The sequence below is a fragment of the Chanos chanos genome, chromosome 13, assembly GCF_902362185.1.
Source record: "Chanos chanos chromosome 13, fChaCha1.1, whole genome shotgun sequence".
Lineage (NCBI taxonomy): Eukaryota > Metazoa > Chordata > Actinopteri > Gonorynchiformes > Chanidae > Chanos > Chanos chanos.
The window spans coordinates 4,306,821-4,332,697 of NC_044507.1; the positions used below are offsets into that span (position 1 = coordinate 4,306,821).

Here is a 25,877-nt window from a genome sequence, read left to right on the forward strand (position 1 = left end):
ACTTTCATTCAATTAAGTGAATGAAAAGTCTGGAACGGAAATTAAATTACCATTTTATTCCTTCTACAGTTAATGTGTCAGACTCATCCGATTTGTCACTCCTTCGTGCTCAGTTGTCTTAACTTTCATTTCTGCTCTTCTCCGCGCTTTCCTCTGACTATTTCAGTTTTACTCAGGTCCAAAATTCTCCAAAAGCCATGAGCCACAGTTGTCTCTTCCTCCAAACTAAACATCCTAGTACTACGTGTAAACCTAAGATGCTATTTGGATTAACTCATTGATTAAATATTGATTCTGGAGAAATGTCACTTGAATCTAGCGTTGTGGGTCATGTATTTACAAGTTGTGGACTAAAGAGTTTCCACGAAGAATGTTCTGCGTAAAGTTGATGTAAGCATTAAGTCGTTTGCTGAAATAGCCCAACAGTGTTGTAGCATTTGTTAAAGTAATTACAGTGTGTCTGTAGTTTTGCTGAACAGATGTAGGTTCACAGTGCATAAAGTATTGAGAACAACGAACCACCTGAGCCTCACTTACACTTAGAATGTACACACTTATATACTTATACACACTTATAACGGAGGTCTTTTTGAATGTTGTTCTGTATATAAAATATATATAAACATTTGAGTGTCACTCTGTATTTAAAACTAAATAAATGATAGAAAAATTGAGCTTACTTGATTTTGGTGCTTCTAAATTAACCGGCATAAATATCTTTAATACTGAGATGAATTAAACTCTTCCTAATCTGCAGCTGATTTTTTTTTGATGAAATTTGTTATTTATGTTACAATACTCTACTTCAGACATGGGGGGGTTTAGAACGGTGGTGCACATATACACATATATTACATATACACATTTTGTCTTGTCTTGCAGTTTAACAAGCAGCCTGCTCTTCTCTGCACTATGTATAGTGACTGTTTACTTAGTCCTCATATCCTGTTTCAACTGAAGGATATATTAATAATTTCAAAGGGCAGTTTCACAATCCACAAAGTTAGTTGATGCTAGACCTCTCCACCTTGAGATGACAAGTCAGTGATGCAAGCGTGTACTCTTGTGTTTGGAGGATGACAGATGCAAATTAAACAAAGAGCGGACATTGTAAATCTTCATTTGAAATCTCTCATGAAATTCAGTCATTCACATGCTTTTGTAATTTACTATGAGATATTGAGACCAGATACAGCACAGTCAGGAAAATAGACTCTGTGATACAAACGGTTTTACACCCCAGAATAACACATATGCTCTCATTTGAGAAAATATATTTTAATCCAGTCCCTGGAAGCAGCCTTCGTATCTCAGGTCTATTTAAACATCTACGTTTCTGAATCACCTGACTAAAAGTGTTCAAAGATTTTCACAATGTTTCACACATAATTTTATACTATAATTTTACGCATAATTCACATAACAATCCACCTTTTCTTCTAAATTACAGACATATTATTCAGAACCTTAAGGCCGTTCTGCAGAACTTTTCACCGAATAAAGGGGGAAACCAAACATCAGCTGAGAAACTACACAGCTCTCATATAAAATAAATGAGTGAAAATATACACACATTCCTGCATGTCAACATAACATTTCCATAGGATGCATTTATATTGCCTGTTTTTTGGTGTGTTTGAAAATGGTAGCTTCTTTACGACAGATCTGTACTTTCGCACATCAGAGTCCCTGTTCCTGAGGATGTCTGATGATGACATTTGTGTTGTCTTGTAATGTACGTTAGTAACTCAAACCGAAATTCTATTTTACAGTTCTTAGGAAAACATAGAGCACAATTGTTAAAATTCATATGATTGAAGATGGAGTGTTGTATATGACCCTTTGGAAGCAGATCCCATATATGTGAACTGGTGACAAAATCTAAGAGTCTGTGCAAAGTAGGATATGGGTGATGCCAGAGAGGGACTGAAACATGGCCTGAATGGTGTTAGAACACTAGGAAATGATTCAATAAAGTTTCATTGTTATTTATCAGCGTGGTAAAGAGATATGACTTCCCTTATTCTGCATGTTTCCCACAGACATTCATACCTATTGTGTAAGGATCCGGATATTGATCCTCACAAGTTTCTCAGGAAAGTTCATATAGTTCAGCTGGACACAAGTAGGCCCTGCGATGGACTGACGTCCTGCCTTTCACCCAGTGAGTGCTGGGATAGGCTTCAGCACCACCCGCAACCCTACTTAGGATGAGTGGCCTAGAGACTGAATGAATGAATGAATGAATGAATGAATGAATGAATGAATGAATGGCCGATCATTACAACCGGCAGCCAGATAGTTTGATACTGGGGCTTTCTTTCAACAAACATGCTAAAGTGTGACCCAGTGAATGAATGGGTCCTGTTATTGTGTCATACAACTGGTTCAGGACAAGACTGGAAGCATTGTGAGCATAAAGAAAAATGAGGGGGGGGCAGGAAATGATGTCATCATATATAGCACCTGTGTTACACTGTGTGAACTTTTCAGAAAAGGCTTTGTTGATATTTTCATGGAATTTCTGACCTCAAGGACTCAAGCATATTCACATTCAGCCTCTGGCCTAATGGTTAGAGAAGCGGGCTTGTGACCGAAAGGTCACTGGTTTGATTTCCAGGACTGGCAGGAAAACATCCATGGCTGAAGTGCCCTTGTGCAAGGCACTTAACTCCCACCTATCCCCTGTGTGCAGGTGTGCGGTCCACTGCTCCTGGGCCTAGTGGTTATGTGTGCTCCCAGACGACACATCATTAATCATGAGCAGTGACACCTCTGATGCAAAGGGTGGAAACAGTGTACACATTATATGACTGTCCTGTCACGGAATTCACAAACGGTGTATTCTTTCCCGTCAGTACTGTGTGTATTGACTGTTGATTCACACTGTCTTCATTATTCATACCCTGTCCTGTTAAACCTACAAGATAAACAACAGTTTCAAAATGTGCTTTCACAGTCAACACCCTTAGTCAATGCTTGATTTTGCAAACTAAAGACAAGGCAAATTATGAATTAAATTAAATTTCCACATGCATTTTTTACACTGAAACAACAGCTTGGTGCACAAAAACCCGTAACCTGCATAATCTACAACACACCTTTGACAAAAAACACATTGTTCTTCTCCGAAGGTGCACCATTCATTTCTGTGATATCTAGAAGCCAATCCAAAGTAGCAGACTTTGATCATCCCTGTTCATTATGCAACCTGGGTTGTGAAATCGTTCAATTTGCAAACAGGTCTTTGTTAAAAAGTTGCAGGTGAGTACCCTTGTGCTCAAAGGACAATGCAAGCAAAAGTGGGTCAGCTAAAAATCAGGACCAAGTTTGGTTAATCATGATCAACCAATCAACTGACACAAACACAGAGAGGTGAGACTTTCACAATAATAACACACCAACAGATCAAAAAATGAGACTGAATATCTGTGTTTAGAATTGTAGCTTGTCTCACTTCTGATCTGGATCAAAACCTTTTTATGTTTGAATATTAATTGTCATGGGGAATGTGATTACTGTTTACTTACGTCTCTATATCTGCAACCATCTCTTTCCTGTTCAATCTGAGAGATTCTCAAATTACAGTTTGATAATTCCGCCTCAGTGATTGAATGTGAGTTTCATTTACAGATATTTATGGGGAATAACAACTTGTTCATGTTGTATTGCTCTCAAAGTAACTGCACTGTAAGAACAAAATAATTATTTTATAGGTATTTGGTTTATATAAATAAATTTACCTATATACAAATATGTCATTGCTCACTGGCTCAGACAACTCATTGACTGTTTATCAAGAACTCATGGAGATCCCTACACAGATACCCCTTTGTTCACCCAGAGCTTCGCCGGGTCTCTCCTTCCTTCAAGTCTTTTTGAGCATGGTCCATGTCCTGGTTTTGTTCTTTTGTCTTACCTGTGTGAAACCTGATTCTTGTGAACTAAGCCCCTACCCATTGTTATGACTTGATCCTGGGTTTTGTCTTCAATAAACACTCTACTCTTCACAGACTCCCCGCCTCTCGCTGTCACACTGAGTTTAATCATCTATCTGTGCAAATTTGGCTGTTTGTTCATGGTTTCCCTTTGATGTTATGCGTCTGCAGCGAACCTACTGTCAGCTTTGTGTAATGATACTTTGTCCTCCTAGTTCACTCCTGAAACCTTTCAACTGGGCTGACAGTTGTGTAAAAAGTAGTAGACAAGATGTGCATCGTGTTTTTGTTATTTCAACAGAAATATAACCAGATCAAACCATAAGGAAAAACGAACCATTTTGTTTTCTCATATACTTTCATCTGAAAACAGCTCTATAAACAAGTTATTTGATATACCACCATGTATAAATTTTAAAGATGCTAATGGATTAATATTGACACATAGTGGCATTTTGAAACTATTACTGCTATGAAGCCATCCTGTCTACGGCCTAAAGCGGTGTTTCAAAATGTGTGAGTGTGTGTGCGTTAGTGTATGCATACTTATATAAATTTACAATTTACACCCACCATTTAAGTGCTTTTAAGTTGCATTTATTTACTATTAGACAGAAGAAATTCAATTTTAAATTTTGAAATACATTTACAAACTCAACCAAAAAGGATAGACAATTAAAACAGTACTGAAATAGAAACTACTCTCTGCAGAAGAGTAAAAATTACAGTCAACTGCAATATAAATTAGTATCAGTCTCAGTGTCTGGGTTGTTGTCTCAGTACCATAGCTCATTGCCTGAGTTGCGGGGATGTTACTGGTTGCCGATAGAGATTACACTCCTGCTAGTCTGAGGCTACGTCTCCTGCGGGAGCTGAGTGAGGTGGCTTTGTGGCAGGAGGTCACACTGCAGCTGCACTCCTCCACGTGGGTATAAGTGTAAGGCACCACATCCCCGTTCAGACAACGCAGGTTCACCGTTCGGTTGGTGGAGTGAGACTCCTGACAGCAGCTACAGGACGAGTCTCCCAGCTCAGAGTACCTGCGCGGAGTCATGGAGGAAGAGATGGAAAGAGAGAGAGAGAGTGAGAGGTGAGAGAGAGGAGAGAGTGAAAGAGAGTGAAAGAGAGTGACAGAGAGAGAAAAAGAGAGAGAGAGACAGAGAGAATTGTTAATTGACAGTTGTAGTGTTAAAAGACTTTGATGGATATCATTGGCTTTTGTGTGTGTTTGTGTGTGTGTGTGTGTGTGTGTGTGTGTGTGTATTTAACTCCATATTTTTTTCATAATTAAAACAAATCTAAAATATATAAATGACAAATCAATAAAGCAAAGAACATAGACAATAATATAAATTACTTATTAAAGTGAAATTTGTGTATACAAAGAGCCAAGCCATGTGTGTGTGTGTGTGTGTGTGTGTGTAAGTGTGCGTGCGCGTGCATGTGTATGTGTATGTGTGTTTGTACTCACTTGCTGTAGCTATTGCAGTCTCCCTGACAATACGTCAGAGCTATCTTCTCTTCTGATTGGCACTTGTTGTGTATGATGTAGTCCACAACAGCCTCCACTTTGCAGCCAGTCTCCTTCTCCACACCTACACACACACACACACACACACACACACACACACACAAAGACACACTTGTTCAAGTCTCACCCTCTCACATACTGGTGTATCAAACAAGCTTTTCTCTGTTGTAATGTTCTTGTTCCAAACAGGTTGTAAGCAACTGCTCCTGTGATTTCAGTGAAAATATTCCTCAGAAAGCCGGCAAATTAATTGAATTAAAATGCTAGTCATAGGGGTTTAAGAAGCAAATGTTTAAACTGGTTTAACTTACAAATGACAATCAACACAAAATCGTGTGTTTGTGTGAATAGGATTGAGCTAATACTAGTGGATTACAGAGAGCTTAATCTCTACATCTCATTCACTTTTTTTATACATTTTTACATATTGTTCACTGTGACCTTAGAGGGAGAAACCTCCCTAAAAAGTGCTTTTAGAGTTAAGCAAGAGCACAGAAACTGTCTTTTAGAACCGCAAGTCCAAAGTAGTCAACAGAGTCACGGCAATACTCACAAACTTTGCAGCATCCGTCTGCAGCAAGTTGGACTGTACCCTGAGAAACAAAGCACCATGCAAGATTTTAGAAATCTGAGAAAACAAATGTGTATATCTGTAGGGACATTTTTGTGTCTGAGTCGGTTCTTTAAAATGTTTTTTTTTTTTTTTTTTATGTAAAAAGCTGCTCAGAAATTGTTTTCAGTGGCTGTTAGACATCGTAGTGTTGTAGCATGGGAAACACTCACAGGTTGACATCTGCTCTGGTCAAAAGGCGGGCAGCGGATCTGGTAATTTGTGGTTATGAATGAACCTGCGATGTGTGTACAGGTGTAACGCTCACAGGTGTCTCCAGGAGGAGACCACACAGCTCCATGCTAAAAGAAAGACATCGCGTTATATAATTAACTACTTTGATTACACAATTGTGTATATATGTGAGTCTGTATCTGTAATCTGTAATCTGCATCATAATTGATGAACAGCATAATCATCAAAAGATCTTTTGATCTTTTGATCTATCTGTGCACTCACCTGTAAGAACATTTTTGTGCCATTTTTGTTCATGATGCAATGAGTCTGTACACACTTTCCACAGCACTTATCTGAGTCTGACCTCACATACTCAAAACCCTGAGAGAGAGAGAAAGAGAGAGAGAGAAAGAGAGAGAGACAGAAAACAAGAGAGACAGAGACAGTTATGGTGAACAGCACGAAGATAAAGATAAACAGGAAACAAATGAATATATGACATTGTGTATTTTTTCAGTCTATTCCAGTTCTATTCCAGTTCTATTCCAGTTTCCCCATAAATAAATCGTTGCAACCGCGATGTAAAGATTTTTTTTTTTTCATAGCATTTTGGGACTAGATGACAGATGACACAGTAGCATTGCAACACTCACAGGTTCACACTGCACATCACAGGTCACAGAGTTACACTCGATCTGATAGTGCTGAGTTTCAGGATCCACATTCCAACTGCAGGAGCATTCCTGGCACTCCGATAGAGGCACAGTCTGTCCAGGCTGGAGGCACACGGTCGGATTAGAGGATTGAGAACACAGGTTGAAACTTCCTATTTTGCGACATACTTTGGTCGGTATTTTAAAATTCTAAGGTGATAATAATGGACGAGACTTACCTGATATTCCACGCCTTCATGGACACAGACTTTCTTGGGCTCTGAGAGTGTTGTATTAAAACACACACACACATACACAGACAGAAAGAGAGAGAGAGAGAGATAGCGAAAGAGACAGAGACAGAGAGAGAAAGAGAGAGATAAGAGGTCAAGGGAGAATTAAATGTAGCAAATATTGAACAATTTCTGGAAAAGAAGCCAAAATCAGGATAAAAAAACCAGAACAAAGAAAGAGTATTAGCTCAACACAATAAAAGCATGATAGATTACCACAGGTGAACTGAGGACAACACTCTCCCTCAGGTACAGTGAGAACAGGCTGGTAACCTGCTTGACATGAGCTGTCAACCACTGGACAAGAACTGCTGTCACAGCCTATAAGCACAAGGGGGACATACAGGTAACTAATGAGAGATGAGAATGGAGTAGAGACACAGAGATACCTCAGTGCTTGTGCATTGTACAGTGATCTAAATAACCATCTGAAGCTTGTCATTATACACTGAAAATTCCAACAGTAAAACTTGTTAACATTCTGAGGACATTCTAAATCACCCAACATTCTGTCACTCAGGAGCACTCAATCACTCAGTGTATGAATGCAGACCATTCAAAGGTAAAAAACATTATTGTACAGAAATTCACAAAATGCCATTATACTCTGCACCATCTAAACTTTACGTCAGTTATCACCAACTCTTAATTTCAATAGAAGTTGATAAAGTAATTTGATTACAAATGGGAGAAACGAATTATGACAGTTCCAATTCCAATTGCAATTCCAGTTCCAATTCCAATTCCAGTTCCAATTCAAATTCACATTCAAATTCAAATTCAAATTCAAATTCAAATTCAAATTCAAATTCAAATTCAGATTCAGATTCAAAATAAATCAGGACTGAGGAAAGCTCTTACGGCAGGAGAGTGTGGTGCAACAGGGATCTTCAGGATTGGTTTCATTGATGGTGACAAAGCCAGGACTGTTACAGATGGGTGGGACTGCTGTGGAACACTCTTTAGCCTTACACATTACTGTCTTAGTGGATTCCATGCAAATGCACTCCTGGCAGTTATGTGTAAACCTCTCCCCAAACTACGATTCAAACAAACAGATCAGACAAAACGAGTCAAAGTCCTGCTAAGTACTGTTTTATGAGCATCACTCTAATTAATACAAACATACATTAATATTCATTTAAGAAACATCACAAACATGAGTGACTGAACCACAGTGGTTGTAGCTTGTTCTATCATTCTGCAGGCTGGAGTATGAATAATCTAATTGTAGTACAGAGTCAATGCTGACACCATTTAGTTCTGAAAGGACACTACTGTACCTCTCGTGGAACACCAGCTGGGTCCAAGCATCCTGCAAAGCAAGAGACACAGTGAGAGAGAGAGAGAGAGAGAGAGAAAGAGAGAGAGAGAGAGAGAGAGAGAGAGAGAGAGAGAGAGAGACATTGTTCGATATGTTCATTGCCACATAATGGTTAAAGGACAATGTACATCGCATGTTGAGTGCAGGCAGGGACTCCAGCAAGACTCACTATTACAGCATAGCTAAAAGGGAGTGCTAGAGGGTATTACGGACATGAGGGCACTCTTTAGCACTTTATACAACAGAGTTTGTCACAAAGCTGCTTTACAAGATAATGGGCTTGTTAACATACCGTGAGAGAGAGCAAGAATAAACAATGTATAGTGAGAGAATCAAAAATCTTTGGGTTGGTTCTTAAGGCTAAATGTACTCACATCAAAAATTTCACCTAAAAAAAAATTACCTTTTTAAGTCCTGTTACTCCTTTAAAAATAAGTTATCAGTCATATCTTTAAGAGTCACACAGCTACACAGAGATAAATCCTTTGCAATGAGCTCTCTCTCTCTCTCTCTCTGGACACTTAGACACATACCGCATTTGTCAACACACAGGCCTGATTCCTTGCTGAAGAGTTTCTTGCCCTCAGGACAGAAACAGCCCTCTATAACCTTGTCCACAGGAATATGGTGGGGGCTGTTAAAAGAGAAACTCTGTGAGCCAGTCATTCTATCTATTCTATCCATCTGACACACTTTTCTTTTCTATCACACCATTATACAACGTGTCTTTACTTAGACTAGCAGCAAATCAGTGAAAAAAAATCATGTGAAAAAAAAACATATATTATTTAACAATGCAAGCCTGCTCATAGCAATTGAATATAAAACTTGGTAAACAGTTTAGATTATTCACACACATGTAAACAACCCAAAATCATAGTTTTTTTTCCCCGTCCACTGGGAACCATAAGAGTTTTAGAATGAGCCTGTGTCTTGTGCGGCGTGGTGTTAAAACAGGAGGAGGAATTGTACCTGTCCATACAAGTGGGCGGCTCCACAGGGCCACAGGGTGAGTAGACTTTATCCACTGGGCAGTCGCTGGCTGTGGAGATGTTATAGAAGTGAGGCTCTCAGAAACATGTTCAGATGCTGACACAAACTGCAGTGCACAAGCAGTTAGGTCCGTACTCTACATCCGAGTAAGATTTGTCTTGTCATGCCCTGTGACATTTCTGATGGTCATCCGATCGAATTAATTATGCCTTTATTTGACATTTTATCTCTCAGTGTGGTTACACATGCAGCATTACTGGATATGTATGAGTGTTGACATGGTTAGTGTCTGTGATCTTACTGCAGATGGTGGTGTGGTTTCTCCAGTGGATGCAAACACCAAATTGGGCACAAGCCATAGCATATGTCTGGAGACTGGTGCATTCTGCTGCAGGGTTTGTCATGTGACAGCTGTCAAACAAACATCCCTCATAGTAGCGGTGTGGAGACACGTACTGGTGGCACTCCTCAAATACACTGCAGAAATAAAAACAAAAGACATGAGCATCACATGTTTGGGGTTCTTTGGCTAAGTGAATTAGTATCCCATCTTTAACATCTTTAATCTTTAACGTAAAATATGACAGCAAAGAAACCCTTGCTCTGTGTTTTTGTGTTGTTTTTGGTTTTGTTTTCTTTTGTTTTTTGTATGAGTGACTGACAGTGAGTATGTGTGTGTGTGTGTGTGTGTGTGGCAACAGCTAGGGTCCTTCACCTGCTCCTCAGTAGATGACAGACTGAGTTGGTGGTGCAGGGTTGCTCTATTAGCACAGGTTTTGGCAAGTTGAATGGCAGGCTTAGCGGCACTGGACAGTCAGGATTATACACATTCGTGGCTTGCCAGTAGTCAGCCATCACAGAGCAACTCTCAACCAGCCGTCCGTCAGGTAGCATGCAGTCATCTGCTTGGTTATTGTTGCATGTACCTGAAAGAACATCAGCCACCTCCATTGAAAAGCCTTTAGAGGACTTCACTTTGTATCTACGGCAACAACGCACTGTCTTCATTATTTCAGGTAAGCGTATACAAAAGTTTCAGCACGAGTATGGTAGAACTAATATGGTTTAAACGTTGAAGAGGCAGTTTGCTTCATGTTAACAGAAGAGTTAAATGTCAAGCTAAATATGTTCTTTTTCTGAGAGCTGCAAAGAAATCAAAATGTCCTGATGATAATCTGCAGATAATCTGTATAACTCCTCTGTAACTTCTTACCAGCAAATTGTTGTTCTCTGAGGTAAATTTATAAAACTACTTTATTTTGAGGAGGTAAAGTATGGCATAAGTAGCACAGCTGGTACACTTTTTAAGAAGTAGACATTACCATTTTTTCTTTCTGGTAGACCCTGATATAACCAAGGTCATATCCATAAATTTACAATGTACAATTTACAATTTAGCATTTGGCAGACGCTTTTAGCCAAAGCGACTTACAATCAGTGCATCAGTCGGATTCCTAATACCTCATAAGCAGACATTGCAATAAGACTGAGTGTCAATTTACTCCTTCGTATTGCGTCCCTCCTTAGTTCCAACAGAGCAATATTGTGAGAATTCACAGAGCCAATGCCCTTACCACACTGTCCCTGTGTATTGTTTCCAAAATACTGGTATGGGAGGTCAATTTGAAATTCAGTCGCTCCATATGTCACCGCAACTCCAATCTTCGCTATCTCCAGAACCAAGTACACGCCAGTGTTCAGAACCGTCACGCCATTATTATCAAAAGGCAGTGTCTGAGGCGTACCACCCAAAAAACACTGAGCAAAGCAACAGAAAAAAGAAAATAAAAACAAGGTATGTTAATGACCGTGTCTGACATTTAAAGTTGTTAAAAATAGGCACTTTGTTGCATATTACATAGAGGATGTAATCTGTGTTTTAATTGGTCTACTGATTATGGAACAGCAGCTCATATTTCACTGTGGCTTAAGTTCAAAAACACGACACGAACACAACTTGAGAAAATCTCACCTGTAGCTCAGCACCTCCCTGAATGCTCTTAAGAGCAAAGGCTTGCGAGTTGTAATCAACGATGATGGAGCGAGCACAGGACGAAGACTGGGTGCCATCGCAATTGGAATTATCGGCATAGATCTTTAAGTTGTATTGTGGTGTGATCTCCTCCATCAGAACATAAGTGCAGTTTCCTTGGAAGCTGTAAGTAAGCCCATCATTTGTAATATAGTGAGAACTTCCCCAGCCCTCACAGCTACCTACAAAAAGAGAAAGTGTTGTCAGCAACAAGGCTTTTTCATGCCAAAGCATGTTTAAATTATAGATGGGCCACTTTGGTTAAGACCTGTGCAGTGAGACAGAAATAGTGCTAGAAATCAAACAGACATGAAGCTGCTGTTAGTTTTAAGATACAAGCTTAGACACGATCCTCCTTAACAGGCCTTCCTTCATCAAAAAGCAAGCCAATTATAAATATATTTTCATCATATTACTTCAAATGAAATACACATTTTTATACATGTAACACTTACTATCAGCATGTAAGGGACTGATTACAGTAGCAAAAGCATAAGGGCTGTGTCACTAACTCACAGTCGCAAGCATAGTACGGGCAGCAGGACATTTCATCAGTCAGCAGGACTGGTTGCTTCCCATTAGCACATTTGATTGGCTCCAGTGACGGACACTCATATGAAATAATCTCAACAACATTGTTCTCGATGCATCTGGCCAGCGTGCAGTTACACAGCCAGAAGGTTTCGTTTTGCTGTGGTAGGAGAGAAAAAACAGAGGGTGCACTGAAGTCTCGAACTACTGTCTGCAAGTCACACGGGTCTCACTGTCATATTGTTGGATTGATACAAGGTGTGATAAAATATAAAGTATTTATGTATAGCACAGAAGAAGAAGAAGGAGACACCAAGGCATCCTGATACTTTAGGCTTCCAGGATGTCCAGAACGTCTTTCTGGAATGTTTAATATGTATGTTGCCTTGTGGCTATATTTTTAGGGAACTTCTGTCTAGTGGCTAACATAAAAGCTGAAGTCAGTCAAAGTACCCTAAGAATGTACAGTATGAATGACCAAGAGATCAGATCTACACTATTTTACTACACAACAGAATGAAAAATAGCCTGTCCAAGGAGCAAAGATACATAAACAGTGTTGTTCTAAGCCCAGAAGGAGTCCACAGAATAGAAACTTATCATCCCAAATAATCTATTGTGAATCTAAAATCTGTAAGCATTTGTAAATTCATTCGAACTAGAGCCCGACCGATAAAGGAATTTTCACCGATTTCGATATTTGATGATTTAAAAATTTGATAATGATATATCAACCGATATTTGGGGGGGGGGGGGGGGGGGGGGGGGAGGGGGGGGGGTTCCAGAAACACATAACATAAAAAAAGTTTTTCCCTAACATTTGTTACATGTAGTTATTTAAGAGTCCTCACCAAGATAACATGACATATTATAGTATAAAAAAACTTGTTTTATTGTGATAAATAGTGCTTTGAACAAAAGTACAGCAAAATATATTAAAGTTTTGATAAATAATGAAGCAAACCGATACAGTGACCTAGAATAAATGCTGCTCTTGAATGCATCTAATACTACATGACTGTAGTCAGTAGGTGAATTGTTATTTTTTAACAAGGGGGATGGCCCAGTGGCCAACGGAGGGATGGCCCAGTGGTCACTGACGCTACTCTATTGGGTATACAGGGGGGTGTTAACTCAACAAGGAGGATGGATTTTGGACATTTTTCTAACAAGGGGGATGGCATCCTCCCTCATCCTCCTACCAGTCACCTGCTGACTGTAGTCATTGTCATATCGAGGACTTGTGACTTTGGGATTTCGAGCTTCACGTTTGAAAGAGAAGCTAGATAACTTTGTTTGGCTATAAAGCCATGTTAGATACTTGTTCAGCTCACGTTTATTTACGTGTTCCTTCAGGCTTAATAATTTTCAATGCACCAACTATAACTACAGACATGCAAGTCACAGATATATACCACTGCTAAATGCTAAATGCTACAGTTTAAACACTCATTAACGTAGCAGTCTTCCACTGATAATCATGGCATTTGCTAGCTTTGTCGGTAACCTAATTTAGCAATGGACAGCATTAAAAGCTGCTGTAAGCAATGTTGCCAGAGACTTTTTTAGAAGTGACGAGGGAGAAATGACAGGACCATTGTTTGTTTACTCGCTAGAACTGCCACACTGTTTCATGAATAAACCTACAATCAAGTTTGTCAACAACTTGGCCTACACCACTTGACTACCGTAACGTTAAACGTAATTTTGATGTTTGAGTGACTGTACCGGCTTTCATGTTACAGCAGCAAACCAGGCATGGCTGACATGAATGTCAACATGGTTGAAGGATCCATCTTCTGTCTCTTTTTTTACTGCCATTAATCGGCCGTTATAAACGCTGATACTGATTTGTCTACAATCAACTCATATCAGCCGATAATATCGGCACGCCGATTTATTGGTCGGGCTCTAACGCTAACCTAATGCTGCTGACTACTTTCTCCTGTTTAGTACACACATGGATTAGGTAAGGTCCATTAGAAAATACTCACTTTTTTCTGCCATTCTGGGCATTCTGGGACAACGGGTGGGGGTGGAGGGGGAGATGAAGGTGTGGACAATGAAGATGTAGACGATGAAGATGTGGAAGATGAAGATGTGGTAGGCGTAGGAGTAGATGAGCAAGGAAATGTGCTATTCTGAGTCTCACAAACATCTGAGCAGATCATAGTCAGGCAAATACCGGAGCCAATATGTATTCCATCGAATATGGTCTCTCCTGTGGGCATGAGAAATAAAGAACGACGTTGAGGAGAGAAAATTACATGGATTGTGCTTAAGCACCGAAAAAGTAAATGCACAGAAAGAGGTCAAAATACTGTACTAATCCTGTATTGGTAACATGTCCTTGAAGCATTGGATACAAATTTTAAAACATTTCTGAATTGCAAATGCTGTCATTGCACAAACATGTCGAATTAAAAATGAACATTACCAAAAAACAGAAAAGAATTAATTACAATATACAGTCCGAAAAAATATGCAGGATGTAAACAAGCATAAGATACGTTATGTCATATTCTAATCTAATAATACTACACTGTTTGTTTCTTTGCTTGTTTGATTAGTTTTTTTTGGATAAACACTGCTCAGGATAAAGGCATCAGTATGTTTGTTGCTTCAAACATATTTATGAGTGCAACATTATCTTACATCCATTAAGTATACAGAATGGTAAAAACAATGGAAATTAAATAATGTAAATTGAGCAGCTGCTTACCTGGTGAATAATGCTGTCCATTGACTGTGCAGAAACACAAAGTGGTACTGGGACTTGTAGCTGTGGTAATGAAACCTGTAGTTGTTCCGCTGGAAGAGTACAAAACTGTTGTTGTAAATGGAATGCTTGTTCCATTCGACGACAAGATGGATGTGACTGCAGTTGATGACTCCGGGGCAGGAGAAACTGAAGTGGACTTTTCTTTTGTTGATGATATAGATGAAAATGTAGAACTAATAGTAGTTGTTGGTGTTGCTGTTGATACGGTGGTTGTCCCTGCAGTATGGCCGGTGGCTGTAGGACTGCTTTCAGTTGTTGTATATGACGCGGCTGTTGTTGATGGGGTAGGCGTCGACCGTGTTGTTGTTGTTGGTGAAGATGAGGGTGTAGAAGGACCAGGCGATGCCGTTGATGGACCTGTTGTCGCTGTATGTTCTGATGTTGTGAGCACCTCTTCTGTAAAGGGTGATGTCACTGTCGATTCGGTGCTTGTCTGTACAGTGGAATATTGGCTTGCTGTGCTGATTTCAGCTGTTGGAGTTGGAGTGGACCTTGTTGTTGTTGTTGCTGTTATGGCTGAGGATGTAGTACTGCCAGCTGTTGATGTTGATCCCCCTGGGGTAGTAGAATGTTCTGTCACTGTACTAGTCTTCTCCGTAATTGTTGGTGTTGCTGTTGATACGGTGGTTGTCCCTGCGGTATGGCCGGTGGTTGTAGGACTGCTTTCAGTTGTTGTATATGACGCGGCTGTTGTTGATGGGGTAGGCGTCGACCGTGTTGTTGTTGTTGGTGCAGATGAGGATGTAGAAGGACCAGGCGATGCCGTTGATGGACCTGTTGTCGCTGTATGTTCTGATGTTGTGAGCACCTCTTCTGTAAAGGGTGATGTCACTGTTGATTCGGTGCTTGTCTGTACAGTGGAATATTGGCTTGCTGTGCTGATTTCAGCTGTTGGAGTTGGAGTGGACCTTGTTGTTGTTGTTGCTGTTATGGCTGAGGATGTAGTACTGCCAGCTGTTGATGTTGATCCCCCTGGGGTAGTAGAATGTTCTGTCACTGTACTAGTCTTCTCCGTAATTGTTGGTGTTGCTGTTGATACGGTGGTTGTCCCCGCGGTATGGCCGGTGGTTGTAGGACTGCTTTCAGTTGTTGTATATGACGCGGCTGTTGTTGATGGGGTAGGCGTCGACCGTGTTGTTGCTGTAGGTGCAGATGAGGATGTAGAAGGACCAGGCGATGCCGTTGATGGACCTGTTGTCGCTGTATGTTCTGATGTTGTGAGCGTCTGTTCTGTAAAGGGTGATGGAGTTGCTGCTGTACTTGTAACAATTATCTGTGGCTGACTTGTAAACCGGGTTGTTGAAGGTGTACTTCCTGTTACTATTGAAAAAGTGGAAGAAGCAGTTCCAAGTGTTGTCGTGAAATATTGTGTTGAACTGATTTCAGATGGTGTTGATATTCCTGTTGTTGACGGGGTAGGCGTCGACCGTGTTGTTGTTGTTGGTGCAGATGAGGATGTAGAAGGACCAGGCGATGCCGTTGATGGACCTGTTGTCGCTGTATGTTCTGATGTTGTGAGCACCTCTTCTGTAAAGGGTGATGTCACTGTCGATTCGGTGCTTGTCTGTACAGTGGAATATTGGCTTGCTGTGCTGATTTCAGCTGTTGGAGTTGGAGTGGACCTTGTTGTTGTTGTTGCTGTTATGGCTGAGGATGTAGTACTGCCAGCTGTTGATGTTGATCCCCCTGGGGTAGTAGAATGTTCTGTCACTGTACTAGTCTTCTCCGTAATTGTTGGTGTTGCTGTTGATACGGTGGTTGTCCCTGCGGTATGGCCGGTGGTTGTAGGACTGCTTTCAGTTGTTGTATATGACGCGGCTGTTGTTGATGGGGTAGGCGTCGACCGTGTTGTTGTTGTTGGTGCAGATGAGGATGTAGAAGGACCAGGCGATGCCGTTGATGGACCTGTTGTCGCTGTATGTTCTGATGTTGTGAGCGTCTGTTCTGTAAAGGGTGATGTCACTGTCGATTCGGTGCTTGTCTGTACAGTGGAATATTGGCTTGCTGTGCTGATTTCAGCTGTTGGAGTTGGAGTGGACCTTGTTGTTGTTGCTGTTATGGCTGAGGATGTAGTACTGCCAGCTGTTGATGTTGATCCCCCTGGGGTAGTAGAATGTTCTGTCACTGTACTAGTCTTCTCCGTAATTGTTGGTGTTGCTGTTGATACGGTGGTTGTCCCTGCGGTATGGCCGGTGGTTGTAGGACTGCTTTCAGTTGTTGTATATGACGCGGCTGTTGTTGATGGGGTAGGCGTCGACCGTGTTGTTGTTGTTGGTGCAGATGAGGATGTAGAAGGACCAGGCGATGCCGTTGATGGACCTGTTGTCGCTGTATGTTCTGATGTTGTGAGCACCTCTTCTGTAAAGGGTGATGTCACTGTCGATTCGGTGCTTGTCTGTACAGTGGAATATTGGCTTGCTGTGCTGATTTCAGCTGTTGGAGTTGGAGTGGACCTTGTTGTTGTTGTTGCTGTTATGGCTGAGGATGTAGTACTGCCAGCTGTTGATGTTGATCCCCCTGGGGTAGTAGAATGTTCTGTCACTGTACTAGTCTTCTCCGTAATTGTTGGTGTTGCTGTTGATACGGTGGTTGTCCCTGCGGTATGGCCGGTGGTTGTAGGACTGCTTTCAGTTGTTGTATATGACGCGGCTGTTGTTGATGGGGTAGGCGTCGACCGTGTTGTTGTTGTTGGTGCAGATGAGGATGTAGAAGGACCAGGCGATGCCGTTGATGGACCTGTTGTCGCTGTATGTTCTGATGTTGTGAGCACCTCTTCTGTAAAGGGTGATGTCACTGTCGATTCGGTGCTTGTCTGTACAGTGGAATATTGGCTTGCTGTGCTGATTTCAGCTGTTGGAGTTGGAGTGGACCTTGTTGTTGTTGTTGCTGTTATGGCTGAGGATGTAGTACTGCCAGCTGTTGATGTTGATCCCCCTGGGGTAGTAGAATGTTCTGTCACTGTACTAGTCTTCTCCGTAATTGTTGGTGTTGCTGTTGATACGGTGGTTGTCCCTGCGGTATGGCCGGTGGTTGTAGGACTGCTTTCAGTTGTTGTATATGACGCGGCTGTTGTTGATGGGGTAGGCGTCGACCGTGTTGTTGTTGTTGGTGCAGATGAGGATGTAGAAGGACCAGGCGATGCCGTTGATGGACCTGTTGTCGCTGTATGTTCTGATGTTGTGAGCACCTCTTCTGTAAAGGGTGATGTCACTGTCGATTCGGTGCTTGTCTGTACAGTGGAATATTGGCTTGCTGTGCTGATTTCAGCTGTTGGAGTTGGAGTGGACCTTGTTGTTGTTGTTGCTGTTATGGCTGAGGATGTAGTACTGCCAGCTGTTGATGTTGATCCCCCTGGGGTAGTAGAATGTTCTGTCACTGTACTAGTCTTCTCCGTAATTGTTGGTGTTGCTGTTGATACGGTGGTTGTCCCTGCGGTATGGCCGGTGGTTGTAGGACTGCTTTCAGTTGTTGTATATGACGCGGCTGTTGTTGATGGGGTAGGCGTCGACCGTGTTGTTGTTGTTGGTGCAGATGAGGATGTAGAAGGACCAGGCGATGCCGTTGATGGACCTGTTGTCGCTGTATGTTCTGATGTTGTGAGCACCTCTTCTGTAAAGGGTGATGTCACTGTCGATTCGGTGCTTGTCTGTACAGTGGAATATTGGCTTGCTGTGCTGATTTCAGCTGTTGGAGTTGGAGTGGACCTTGTTGTTGTTGTTGCTGTTATGGCTGAGGATGTAGTACTGCCAGCTGTTGATGTTGATCCCCCTGGGGTAGTAGAATGTTCTGTCACTGTACTAGTCATCTCCGTAATTGTTGGTGTTGCTGTTGATACGGTGGTTGTCCCTGCGGTATGGCCGGTGGTTGTAGGACTGCTTTCAGTTGTTGTATATGACGCGGCTGTTGTTGATGGGGTAGGCGTCGACCGTGTTGTTGTTGTTGGTGCAGATGAGGATGTAGAAGGACCAGGCGATGCCGTTGATGGACCTGTTGTCGCTGTATGTTCTGATGTTGTGAGCACCTCTTCTGTAAAGGGTGATGTCACTGTCGATTCGGTGCTTGTCTGTACAGTGGAATATTGGCTTGCTGTGCTGATTTCAGCTGTTGGAGTTGGAGTGGACTTTGTTGTTGTTGTTGCTGTTATGGCTGAGGATGTAGTACTGCCAGCTGTTGATGTTGATCCCCCTGGGGTAGTAGAATGTTCTGTCACTGTACTAGTCTTCTCCGTAATTGTTGGTGTTGCTGTTGATACGGTGGTTGTCCCTGCGGTATGGCCGGTGGTTGTAGGACTGCTTTCAGTTGTTGTATATGACGCAGCTGTTGTTGATGGGGTAGGCGTCGACCGTGTTGTTGTTGTTGGTGCAGATGAGGATGTAGAAGGACCAGGCGATGCCGTTGATGGACCTGTTGTCGCTGTATGTTCTGATGTTGTGAGCACCTCTTCTGTAAAGGGTGATGTCACTGTCGATTCGGTGCTTGTCTGTACAGTGGAATATTGGCTTGCTGTGCTGATTTCAGCTGTTGGAGTTGGAGTGGACCTTGTTGTTGTTGTTGCTGTTATGGCTGAGGATGTAGTACTGCCAGCTGTTGATGTTGATCCCCCTGGGGTAGTAGAATGTTCTGTCACTGTACTAGTCTTCTCCGTAATTGTTGGTGTTGCTGTTGATACGGTGGTTGTCCCTGCGGTATGGCCGGTGGTTGTAGGACTGCTTTCAGTTGTTGTATATGACGCGGCTGTTGTTGATGGGGTAGGCGTCGACCGTGTTGTTGTTGTTGGTGCAGATGAGGATGTAGAAGGACCAGGCGATGCCGTTGATGGACCTGTTGTCGCTGTATGTTCTGATGTTGTGAGCACCTCTTCTGTAAAGGGTGATGTCACTGTCGATTCGGTGCTTGTCTGTACAGTGGAATATTGGCTTGCTGTGCTGATTTCAGCTGTTGGAGTTGGAGTGGACCTTGTTGTTGTTGTTGCTGTTATGGCAGAGGATGTAGTACTGCCAGCTGTTGATGTTGATCCCCCTGGGGTAGTAGAATGTTCTGTCACTGTACTAGTCTTCTCTGTAATTGTTGGTGTTGCTGTTGATACGGTGGTTGTCCCTGCGGTATGGCCGGTGGTTGTAGGACTGCTTTCAGTTGTTGTATATGACGCGGCTGTTGTTGATGGGGTAGGCGTCGACCGTGTTGTTGTTGTTGGTGCAGATGAGGATGTAGAAGGACCAGGCGATGCCGTTGATGGACCTGTTGTCGCTGTATGTTCTGATGTTGTGAGCACCTCTTCTGTAAAGGGTGATGTCACTGTCGATTCGGTGCTTGTCTGTACAGTGGAATATTGGCTTGCTGTGCTGATTTCAGCTGTTGGAGTTGGAGTGGACCTTGTTGTTGTTGTTGCTGTTATGGCAGAGGATGTAGTACTGCCAGCTGTTGATGTTGATCCCCCTGGGGTAGTAGAATGTTCTGTCACTGTACTAGTCTTCTCCGTAATTGTTGGTGTTGCTGTTGATACGGTGGTTGTCCCTGCGGTATGGCCGGTGGTTGTAGGACTGCTTTCAGTTGTTGTATATGACGCGGCTGTTGTTGATGGGGTAGGCGTCGACCGTGTTGTTGTTGTTGGTGCAGATGAGGATGTAGAAGGACCAGGCGATGCCGTTGATGGACCTGTTGTCGCTGTATGTTCTGATGTTGTGAGCGTCTGTTCTGTAAAGGGTGATGGAGTTGCTGCTGTACTTGTAACAATTATCTGTGGCTGACTTGTAAACCGGGTTGTTGAACGTGTACTTCCTGTTACTATTGAAAAAGTGGAAGAAGCAGTTCCAAGTGTTGTCGTGAAATATTGTGTTGAACTGATTTCCGATGGTGTTGATATTCCTGTTGTTGACGGGGTAGGCGTCGACCGTGTTGTTGTTGTTGGTGCAGATGAGGAAGTAGAAGGACCAGGCGATGCCGTTGATGGACCTGTTGTCGCTGTATGTTCTGATGTTGTGAGCACCTCTTCTGTAAAGGGTGATGTCACTGTCGATTCGGTGCTTGTCTGTACAGTGGAATATTGGCTTGCTGTGCTGATTTCAGCTGTTGGAGTTGGAGTGGACCTTGTTGTTGTTGTTGCTGTTATGGCTGAGGATGTAGTACTGCCAGCTGTTGATGTTGATCCCCCTGGGGTAGTAGAATGTTCTGTCACTGTACTAGTCTTCTCTGTAATTGTTGGTGTTGCTGTTGATACGGTGGTTGTCCCTGCGGTATGGCCGGTGGTTGTAGGACTGCTTTCAGTTGTTGTATATGACGCGGCTGTTGTTGATGGGGTAGGCGTCGACCGTGTTGTTGTTGTTGGTGCAGATGAGGATGTAGAAGGACCAGGCGATGCCGTTGATGGACCTGTTGTCGCTGTATGTTCTGATGTTGTGAGCACCTCTTCTGTAAAGGGTGATGTCACTGTCGATTCGGTGCTTGTCTGTACAGTGGAATATTGGCTTGCTGTGCTGATTTCAGCTGTTGGAGTTGGAGTGGACCTTGTTGTTGTTGTTGCTGTTATGGCTGAGGATGTAGTACTGCCAGCTGTTGATGTTGATCCCCCTGGGGTAGTAGAATGTTCTGTCACTGTACTAGTCTTCTCAGTAATTGTTGGTGTTGCTGTTGATACGGTGGTTGTCCCTGCGGTATGGCCGGTGGTTGTAGGACTGCTTTCAGTTGTTGTATATGATGCGGCTGTTGTTGATGGGGTAGGCGTCGACCGTGTTGTTGTTGTTGGTGCAGATGAGGATGTAGAAGGACCAGGCGATGCCGTTGATGGACCTGTTGTCGCTGTATGTTCTGATGTTGTGAGCACCTCTTCTGTAAAGGGTGATGTCACTGTCGATTCGGTGCTTGTCTGTACAGTGGAATATTGGCTTGCTGTGCTGATTTCAGCTGTTGGAGTTGGAGTGGACCTTGTTGTTGTTGTTGCTGTTATGGCTGAGGATGTAGTACTGCCAGCTGTTGATGTTGATCCCCCTGGGGTAGTAGAATGTTCTGTCACTGTACTAGTCTTCTCCGTAATTGTTGGTGTTGCTGTTGATACGGTGGTTGTCCCTGCGGTATGGCCGGTGGTTGTAGGACTGCTTTCAGTTGTTGTATATGACGCGGCTGTTGTTGATGGGGTAGGCGTCGACCGTGTTGTTGTTGTTGGTGCAGATGAGGATGTAGAAGGACCAGGCGATGCCGTTGATGGACCTGTTGTCGCTGTATGTTCTGATGTTGTGAGCACCTCTTCTGTAAAGGGTGATGTCACTGTCGATTCGGTGCTTGTCTGTACAGTGGAATATTGGCTTGCTGTGCTGATTTCAGCTGTTGGAGTTGGAGTGGACCTTGTTGTTGTTGTTGCTGTTATGGCTGAGGATGTAGTACTGCCAGCTGTTGATGTTGATCCCCCTGGGGTAGTAGAATGTTCTGTCACTGTACTAGTCTTCTCCGTAATTGTTGGTGTTGCTGTTGATACGGTGGTTGTCCCTGCGGTATGGCCGGTGGTTGTAGGACTGCTTTCAGTTGTTGTATATGACGCGGCTGTTGTTGATGGGGTAGGCGTCGACCGTGTTGTTGTTGTTGGTGCAGATGAGGATGTAGAAGGACCAGGCGATGCCGTTGATGGACCTGTTGTCGCTGTATGTTCTGATGTTGTGAGCACCTCTTCTGTAAAGGGTGATGTCACTGTCGATTCGGTGCTTGTCTGTACAGTGGAATATTGGCTTGCTGTGCTGATTTCAGCTGTTGGAGTTGGAGTGGACTTTGTTGTTGTTGTTGCTGTTATGGCTGAGGATGTAGTACTGCCAGCTGTTGATGTTGATCCCCCTGGGGTAGTAGAATGTTCTGTCACTGTACTAGTCTTCTCTGTAATTGTTGGTGTTGCTGTTGATACGGTGGTTGTCCCTGCGGTATGGCCGGTGGTTGTAGGACTGCTTTCAGTTGTTGTATATGACGCGGCTGTTGTTGATGGGGTAGGCGTCGACCGTGTTGTTGTTGTTGGTGCAGATGAGGATGTAGAAGGACCAGGCGATGCCGTTGATGGACCTGTTGTCGCTGTATGTTCTGATGTTGTGAGCACCTCTTCTGTAAAGGGTGATGTCACTGTCGATTCGGTGCTTGTCTGTACAGTGGAATATTGGCTTGCTGTGCTGATTTCAGCTGTTGGAGTTGGAGTGGACCTTGTTGTTGTTGTTGCTGTTATGGCTGAGGATGTAGTACTGCCAGCTGTTGATGTTGATCCCCCTGGGGTAGTAGAATGTTCTGTCACTGTACTAGTCTTCTCCGTAATTGTTGGTGTTGCTGTTGATACGGTGGTTGTCCCTGCGGTATGGCCGGTGGTTGTAGGACTGCTTTCAGTTGTTGTATATGACGCGGCTGTTGTTGATGGGGTAGGCGTCGACCGTGTTGTTGTTGTTGGTGCAGATGAGGATGTAGAAGGACCAGGCGATGCCGTTGATGGACCTGTTGTCGCTGTATGTTCTGATGTTGTGAGCACCTCTTCTGTAAAGGGTGATGTCACTGTCGATTCGGTGCTTGTCTGTACAGTGGAATATTGGCTTGCTGTGCTGATTTCAGCTGTTGGAGTTGGAGTGGACCTTGTTGTTGTTGTTGCTGTTATGGCTGAGGATGTAGTACTGCCAGCTGTTGATGTTGATCCCCCTGGGGTAGTAGAATGTTCTGTCACTGTACTAGTCTTCTCCGTAATTGTTGGTGTTGCTGTTGATACGGTGGTTGTCCCTGCGGTATGGCCGGTGGTTGTAGGACTGCTTTCAGTTGTTGTATATGACGCGGCTGTTGTTGATGGGGTAGGCGTCGACCGTGTTGTTGTTGTTGGTGCAGATGAGGATGTAGAAGGACCAGGCGATGCCGTTGATGGACCTGTTGTCGCTGTATGTTCTGATGTTGTGAGCACCTCTTCTGTAAAGGGTGATGTCACTGTCGATTCGGTGCTTGTCTGTACAGTGGAATATTGGCTTGCTGTGCTGATTTCAGCTGTTGGAGTTGGAGTGGACTTTGTTGTTGTTGTTGCTGTTATGGCTGAGGATGTAGTACTGCCAGCTGTTGATGTTGATCCCCCTGGGGTAGTAGAATGTTCTGTCACTGTACTAGTCTTCTCTGTAATTGTTGGTGTTGCTGTTGATACGGTGGTTGTCCCTGCGGTATGGCCGGTGGTTGTAGGACTGCTTTCAGTTGTTGTATATGACGCGGCTGTTGTTGATGGGGTAGGCGTCGACCGTGTTGTTGTTGTTGGTGCAGATGAGGATGTAGAAGGACCAGGCGATGCCGTTGATGGACCTGTCGTCGCTGTATGTTCTGATGTTGTGAGCGTCTGTTCTGTAAAGGGTGATGTCACTGTCGATTCGGTGCTTGTCTGTACAGTGGAATATTGGCTTGCTGTGCTGATTTCAGCTGTTGGAGTTGGAGTGGACCTTGTTGTTGTTGCTGTTATGGCTGAGGATGTAGTACTGCCAGCTGTTGATGTTGATCCCCCTGGGGTAGTAGAATGTTCTGTCACTGTACTAGTCTTCTCCGTAATTGTTGGTGTTGCTGTTGATACGGTGGTTGTCCCTGCGGTATGGCCGGTGGTTGTAGGACTGCTTTCAGTTGTTGTATATGACGCGGCTGTTGTTGATGGGGTAGGCGTCGACCGTGTTGTTGTTGTTGGTGCAGATGAGGATGTAGAAGGACCAGGCGATGCCGTTGATGGACCTGTTGTCGCTGTATGTTCTGATGTTGTGAGCACCTCTTCTGTAAAGGGTGATGTCACTGTCGATTCGGTGCTTGTCTGTACAGTGGAATATTGGCTTGCTGTGCTGATTTCAGCTGTTGGAGTTGGAGTGGACCTTGTTGTTGTTGTTGCTGTTATGGCTGAGGATGTAGTACTGCCAGCTGTTGATGTTGATCCCCCTGGGGTAGTAGAATGTTCTGTCACTGTACTAGTCTTCTCCGTAATTGTTGGTGTTGCTGTTGATACGGTGGTTGTCCCTGCGGTATGGCCGGTGGTTGTAGGACTGCTTTCAGTTGTTGTATATGACGCGGCTGTTGTTGATGGGGTAGGCGTCGACCGTGTTGTTGCTGTTGGTGCAGATGAGGATGTAGAAGGACCAGGCGATGCCGTTGATGGACCTGTTGTCGCTGTATGTTCTGATGTTGTGAGCACCTCTTCTGTAAAGGGTGATGTCACTGTCGATTCGGTGCTTGTCTGTACAGTGGAATATTGGCTTGCTGTGCTGATTTCAGCTGTTGGAGTTGGAGTGGACCTTGTTGTTGTTGTTGCTGTTATGGCTGAGGATGTAGTACTGCCAGCTGTTGATGTTGATCCCCCTGGGGTAGTAGAATGTTCTGTCACTGTACTAGTCTTCTCCGTAATTGTTGGTGTTGCTGTTGATACGGTGGTTGTCCCTGCGGTATGGCCGGTGGTTGTAGGACTGCTTTCAGTTGTTGTATATGACACGGCTGTTGTTGATGGGGTAGGCGTCGACCGTGTTGTTGTTGTTGGTGCAGATGAGGATGTAGAAGGACCAGGCGATGCCGTTGATGGACCTGTTGTCGCTGTATGTTCTGATGTTGTGAGCACCTCTTCTGTAAAGGGTGATGTCACTGTCGATTCGGTGCTTGTCTGTACAGTGGAATATTGGCTTGCTGTGCTGATTTCAGCTGTTGGAGTTGGAGTGGACCTTGTTGTTGTTGCTGTTATGGCTGAGGATGTAGTACTGCCAGCTGTTGATGTTGATCCCCCTGGGGTAGTAGAATGTTCTGTCACTGTACTAGTCTTCTCCGTAATTGTTGGTGTTGCTGTTGATACGGTGGTTGTCCCTGCGGTATGGCCGGTGGTTGTAGGACTGCTTTCAGTTGTTGTATATGACGCGGCTGTTGTTGATGGGGTAGGCGTCGACCGTGTTGTTGTTGTTGGTGCAGATGAGGATGTAGAAGGACCAGGCGATGCCGTTGATGGACCTGTTGTCGCTGTATGTTCTGATGTTGTGAGCACCTCTTCTGTAAAGGGTGATGTCACTGTCG

General features: G+C 43.4%; 2 protein-coding genes across 2 annotated transcripts; both read right to left on the reverse strand.

Annotated features, from left to right (window-relative positions):
- Window positions 1-4,770: 4,770 nt before the first annotated feature.
- Window positions 4,771-13,276, reverse strand: LOC115826632 (intestinal mucin-like protein). Its single transcript, XM_030790512.1, has 18 exons — window positions 13,253-13,276; window positions 12,064-12,242; window positions 11,492-11,729; window positions 11,094-11,277; window positions 10,235-10,445; window positions 9,821-9,996; window positions 9,499-9,568; window positions 9,060-9,160; window positions 8,486-8,517; window positions 8,064-8,241; window positions 7,419-7,523; window positions 7,149-7,189; window positions 6,910-7,032; window positions 6,539-6,637; window positions 6,253-6,381; window positions 6,023-6,062; window positions 5,410-5,533; window positions 4,771-4,978 (listed from the first exon to the last, which is right to left on the reverse strand). The coding sequence occupies exons 1-18, from the start codon at window positions 13,274-13,276 to the stop codon at window positions 4,771-4,773; spliced, it is 2,262 nt and encodes a 753-aa protein (XP_030646372.1).
- A 771-nt stretch (window positions 13,277-14,047) lies between these two features.
- Window positions 14,048-25,545, reverse strand: LOC115826635 (cell wall protein DAN4-like; the record flags this gene model as incomplete). Its single annotated transcript, XM_030790514.1, has 5 exons — window positions 14,048-14,218; window positions 15,070-15,156; window positions 15,943-16,026; window positions 23,701-23,742; window positions 25,498-25,545. Coding segments are annotated over 5 exons (432 nt in total), but the record flags the coding sequence as incomplete, so codon positions are not given.
- Window positions 25,546-25,877: the final 332 nt, after the last annotated feature.

Bases quoted from the DNA above. Each gene is read 5' to 3' on its own strand.
- LOC115826632 (XM_030790512.1), bottom strand. From the start codon at position 13,276: ATGAGGGAGGATGCCATCCCCCTT. The intron at 8,518-9,059 runs GTATGTGTCTAA...CTTGCTTTGCAG, and splicing joins CCTGTGTGTTGACAAATGCG to GATGCTTGGACCCAGCTGGT. The intron at 6,638-6,909 runs GTGAGTGTTGCA...TCTCTCTCTCAG, and splicing joins GTGATGTGCAGTGTGAACCT to GGTTTTGAGTATGTGAGGTC.